At 41.0% G+C, this 6,067-nt stretch overlaps 1 protein-coding gene across 1 annotated transcript in view; it reads left to right on the top strand.

Annotated features, from left to right (window-relative positions):
* Positions 1–3,200, top strand: part of dok4 (docking protein 4) — a 52,218-nt gene extending 49,018 nt beyond the window's left edge. Inside the window, exon 8 of the mRNA XM_041792256.1 lies at positions 2,696–3,200. Coding sequence (XP_041648190.1) covers positions 2,696–2,841 — 146 coding nt within the window. The 3' untranslated portion in view covers positions 2,842–3,200. The remainder of the gene's footprint in view (positions 1–2,695) is intronic.
* The last annotated feature ends 2,867 nt before the right edge of the window (positions 3,201–6,067 follow it).

A 6,067-nucleotide genomic window follows, 5' to 3' on the forward strand; every position in this document is an offset into this window, starting at 1 on the left:
ATTTTCTATACCCCTTATTCCATTCCGGGTCAGGGGTGGGCTGGAGCCTATCCCAGCTGTCACTGGGCGAGAGGTGGGGTACACCTTGGACTGGTCGCCAGTCAATCACAGGGCTGACATATAGAGATAGACAACACATAGAGACAGACAACCAGGCATGCTCACATTCACACCTACGGCCAATTTAGAGTGATCAGTTAACCTAATGAGCATGTTTTTGGTGGTGGGAGGAAGCCGGAGTACCTGGAGAGATCCCACGCGTACACGGGGAGAACATGCAAACTCTGCACAGAAAGGCGCTGTTCGGGAACCAGCAACCTTCTTGCTGTGAGGCAACAGCGCTAACCACTGCGCCGCCGTGCCACCAAGTGTCATTAGTTGAAATTTACATAATATCACTTTTATTTTGCAAAGAACCACAATGGAAACCCGGCTAGTGTCCGGTTTCCATTCTGAGTTCTTTAGATGGGAAAACAAAGTTTTTCAAAACCCTGGATAGTTGGTTGTTTCAGACGGTGCGGTGGTCACATAATGGCTAGATTATCATTTCAGCATGTGTGTCACCAAGTAAGGGCTTCCAGACATCCTGCTTTAATATAAGCATGTGTTACGCACCAAGAATCCTGAGAATAGAAGGCTCGCCTGTTTTTAGCTCATGTTTTATCATGATAAATAGAGAGACATATTTACCTTGTTTTCACAGACATTTATGTCCACAGTGGTGCAGTACAGTGTCATGATAAAGTATTTGCCCCCTTTCTGATTCCTAATTTTTTTTTGCATATTTATCAAACTAAAATTTTTCAGATCATCAAAATAATTTTAGTATCTCACTACCACAACAAGTAGTCCAGGTCCTGAAGCAGCAAAGCCCTAGACCATCACACTGCCACCACCATGTCTGACTGTTGGCATGATGTTTTTTTATCAAATGCTGTGTTGTTTTTGCTCCAGATGTAACGGGCCGTACACCTTCCAGAAAGTTCAACTTTTGGCTTGTCAACCACAGAATAGTCTTGGGGTTCATCAGGATATTTTTAGTCGAATGTGAGACGAGCCTTTGTGTTCTTTTTTGTCAGCAGTGGTTTTGGCCTTGGAACTCAACCATGATGCCATCTTTGCCCAGTGTCTTTCTGATGGCTGAGCCATGAACTCTGACCTTGACTGAGACCAGTGAGGCCTGCAGGTCTTTGGATGTGGTCCTGGGTTCTTTTGTAACCTTGGATGAGTTGTCATTGCACTCTTGGAGTCACTTTGGTTGGCAGACCACTCCTGGGAAGGTTCACCACTGTTCTCAGTTTTCTCCATTTGTGGATAATGGCTCTAACTGTGGTTAGCAGGAGTCTCAAAGCCTTGGAAATGTCTTTGTAACCCTTTCCAGACTGATAGATTTCAGTCACTTTGTTTCTCATTTGTTCTTGAATTTCTCTGGATGATGGTATGATGTGTTTCTTTCTGAGATCTTGCAGCCTACTTCACTTTGTCTGACAGCTTCTATTTAAGGGATTTCTTCATTCAACAAATCTGGTGGTATTTAGGCCTGGGTGTGGCCAGTGAAACTGAACTCAGCTTTCCAAGAAGGGTTGTAAATCACAGTTAACTTATGATTTAACAAGGGGGGGCAATTACTTTTTCACACAGGGCCAGATAGGTTTAGATTTTTCCCCCCCTAAAAAAAAAAAAAATAATCATTTAGAAACCGCATTTTGTATTTACTTGGGTTGTCTCTGTGAGATTTTAAAATTGGTTTGTTGTTCCGAAACATTTAGGTGTGATAAATCTGCAAAAAAGTCAGGAATCAGAAGGGGGGGCAAATATTTTTTCACGGCGCTGTATGTTTACAGTGTTTCTTGATAACCCTGATGAAGACCACAAATAAACAGTTGTAATAAAGTTGTTCCCTAAACTTCTACTGGTTCTGGAGCTGTCTGTTTCCACATTTGTAGAGGATTTCATAAGAAAGCCAAACACAGTACGGTTACACTTCTGGTTTGGGGCTTTCAAAATAAATCCAGTTTGGCAAACTCTCCTGATTTTTCAGAATGTTTTTACTCTAAATTTCCTGGCTCATTAAATAATGAATCAGGAAACTTGTTTGAAGATTTGTTAAGGTGAAACTTAAAGTCAAGGCTGTGAAAGCACGGAGACGAGCCAACACACAGCACACATGAGCTTGCTAAGAAAGCTTTGCCTTGTGAACCAGAGCTGACAGCCACTGTCTGATGAATGTAAGGATTTATCCCAGTTTCTGAAACGGGGATGTTTCAAAATGTCCAATACTTTGTAAAAATGTGTTTATTCAGTTTAAAAGTTTTTCTTCTTTTCTCCTGTGATCCTGAATCCAGCCCTCTGCTGGGATCAGTATAATCCTGATTTTTTAATTTATAGTAATCCTAATCCTAGTCAAAGTTTAGCAGCTCAAACGGTGAGTTCTGGATTAAAACACATGACTGGGTTTGCTGGTTTTATCAGATTAAATCATCCTTGATTTACTTTTGAAGATTGTGATTTAAAAATATGATTCCATCTCCTGATAGCTTTAATCCTGATCAATTGCTTCCGACCAACCAGGCTCGGGGGCTGAAAGTTATCTTAGCTTTATCCAGAATAAAATGTCACCTTTAAAGTTCATTAATGTACACATGACACCAGATCACGCTACTGTAACAGCTGTTTGTTTCTGCTCATCTTGCAGGTAATTTGTCTGAAGAAGACCTTTTGTCCACCCGCCTCCCTCCAGACCGCCATTCCACACTGCCCCTGACAAACACACTAACGCGGTCCCAGCCGCACATACACACACACTCTCCAGCACACTACCCCACCTTCCCGGGACAGTGACGTACACATTCACAGAAGAAGAAGATGTGGATGCTGACAAAAAAAGAGACACGAAGCCACATGCATGCAGGCGCACAGTTCACATTCCCCTGTCTTATGAGTTTTACAGCCTCACAGGAGAAGTGGTGGGCGTGGCTAACACCGGCCAACGCACTGTCCTGGATCAGAGCGGGACGCAAACCACACCTCTGTGGATCTGGATTATAATGACGGCAGTCAGAGGAAATCTGATGTGTTTGCACACTGGAGGCAGAAGTTTTCCACTTTAGATGAAAGACTCGGTCTTCCTCCTGGTATCATCATCAGAGGGAGACAGAAAATGCCACATTTCAAACAACTCGTGTTTTTATTCAGTATCAGTGTATCTGGACCAGAAAGGCAGGATCTGATGTTTTAGAACACATTTCCAATCCCAAGCGTGACACCAGTCCTGATTCATAGTTTTGATGTGACATCACACTTTTGTGGAGCCGACCTCTGGTGGGCAAGAAGAGCTTCCTTTACGCACTGGAGAAGTTTGAAGTCTCAGTGTCCACCTATGTGTATTAACCAGGTTTTTTTTAATGAAAGACTGACTGATGATGAGGTGCTTAATTTATTTATTTAAGTTCATGTAACCAGGAAAACCTCATCGGGATCTCATTTACAAGATTACAAGGGTGTCCTGGCCAAGATGGGCAGCAGCATATTCAACAGAGTTACAGAACAGTCAAACCCTGGCTACAGAGCAGAAGCTCAGCAGTCAAAACATCTACAACCCAATGCATCTCACTGTAATGCCTTGAATCTACTTGTACAAAGATTTAAAGAGGCTAGCTCCACAAGACAGAAGTCCTCTGCAGTGGATTCCAGGCTGCAGGAGAAGCCTACCTGAAACTCCTTTAACCCATCTCAAGATGCACTAAAAGTTAGTCTAGTGTCTGAGTCACAGAGCGAAGACTGTTGCTCCCAGTACTTTTCAAATAAATAAAATCACTCAAGTATGATGGAGGCAGATAGAGTCAAGCCTTATAAATAAGGATATGCCTGTTTTTAAGACTATGAAGGCCAACCTGCTCAGAGAGTACAAAGATGAGATAGGTTCTTTAGATTGGTAATGAACCTGAGTGCCCCATGAAATATAGCCTCCAAAGATTTAGGGCATTGAGAAGATTCATGCAAAAAAAAAAAAATCACTCAAAGATCAAAGGCATTAAAGTGCCATGCTTGGGTTATACTTCTGTAAGTAAGTAAAAAAAGAAACAAATAACAGGGGGGAAAAGAGCAAATAGCACATGAATGCAGTTTTAATTCAGTTTATTTGACAGAGGTCATGCACAACACAGCTGCTGAGCCAGAATAAGCTCTAAAGATAATTTACATCTGTGCTCCCTGTGCAGGAAGATGTAAAAACATTCAATACATACAGGCAAGCTCAGCAACAATACATCCCACAAAACAACATATCAAAATTACATTTCCCTCTCTTTAGGAGTGGTGCATACACAGAGACGGTGATGCCCAACAGACTTCTCCTAGTCCTGCCATGAAATATTAAGTCAATGTATGACAGTCTATTTACCAACATGACCGTCCCAGAATGCACGGTAGCTAACAGTGATTGTGATACCTGTGTTAGCTGATTAGCAAATTAGGGTTTGTGTCCACAGTCGCTGATTCTCACACTGGCAACGCTCATGTTGAATTTAAAACCAGTGTAGTCAAGTGTTTTTAGTGCTCAGCCTGAGCATAAAAAACACCCTCTTAGTTGTTTCTGGTTGCAGGGCTCACAACAGTCTCTGCTGAAAACTCCTAGCCCACTCCATGCTTGTCAGTGTCACTCCTTCACTGATTTAAAGTGGTTCTGCTTTTAACAAATGTTTGCTTTGGATCCAGCACCCAGTAAGAACTGTGCATGTCTTATTTGGATTTTCTACTTCTTCATCACCGGCCAATCAAATTCAGGAAGGGGTGGGACTTCTCAAGGTTAACGTTTCTAGGGCAACAGCTGCTGTAAGCTCCAGGTCTTGATTCCTTTGCTTGTTTTTATGTGGATCTTTCTGCCAAGGTTGCAGGTCCTTACTGTGCAGTCAGCATCTTTATTGATCAGACCTCTTCTGAAATACTTAAACGATGTCCTGGTTACAAGAGTTTTACATTCTATAGATGATCAAAATGAACCCTGTCTGGTTTGAAAACATCACCGATGACTTTTAGTGATTAGAACAATAACTCCATTTAGATCGATCTCTGTTTCTCTGAAGTTGTCATGGAGTGTCCACCTGCACTATTTTGAAGAGACAGATTTTAAAATTCTGTGCAGCAGTGCCACCTGGTGGTCGGTGGTAGGTGCCACTTACTGAAGCTCTCTTTGTCCTTAAAGGCCTCTACACCAGTGGTTTTCAAACTTGTTTCACCTAAGGCACACATAAGGTTAAGCCAAAATCTCAAGGCACACCATATTTAAATCGATACAAAATAACTTATTAGATAATGTTATAGTCAAGATGGCCTATAAGGGTAGATAAAGGGGAGAGCTTTCTGGGGCCCAGCCAACTAGGGGATCATGGAGATGGCAAAAGGTGGCAAAAACTGGTTAAAAAGTGAGGAAAAAACATGGCAAAATTGGGCAAAAAGTGGCTAAACAAAGTCAGAAATGGGTGAAATTGGTAAAAAAAAAAAATAATAATAATAATAATAAATAAAATTTTAAAAAATGGCCAAACCATGGGTTGAAATTGGCAAAAACTTGTTGAAAGTGTCAAATTAGAGGCAAAAATGAGTTACAGGTTGCCTAAAGGATTAAATGTTGTAAAAAAATGTTTAAAATGGTTTAGAAGTGATGAAAATGGGCAGAATAGGGCAAAAAAGGTGGTAAAACAAATGCAAATTTGGGCAAAAATTGGCACAAAAAAAGTGGCATAAATGGGTTAAAGTGTCAGAAAGGTGGCAAATAAATCACAAGTGCCAGAAAAATGGCAAAAAAGGGTAAAGTTGCTAAAAGGTGGTAAAAAGGGTTTAAAAGTGATGGGGAAAAATGGAAAAAAATGGCCAAACAATAGCAAAATTGTACTAAAAGTGGCAAAAAGGTAGCAAAAATGGGTTAAATGTAGCAAAAAGTTCCATGAAAGTGGCAGAAATGGGTCAAAATTAGTAATAAGAAGTGACAAAAATGCTGAAAGAAGCAGGAAAATGGTTCAAGTTTTCAAAACAAGTGGCAAAATGGGTAGAAAAATAGTTAACTTGG

Source organism: Cheilinus undulatus, linkage group 1 (assembly GCF_018320785.1).
Source record: "Cheilinus undulatus linkage group 1, ASM1832078v1, whole genome shotgun sequence".
Classification (NCBI taxonomy): domain Eukaryota; kingdom Metazoa; phylum Chordata; class Actinopteri; order Labriformes; family Labridae; genus Cheilinus; species Cheilinus undulatus.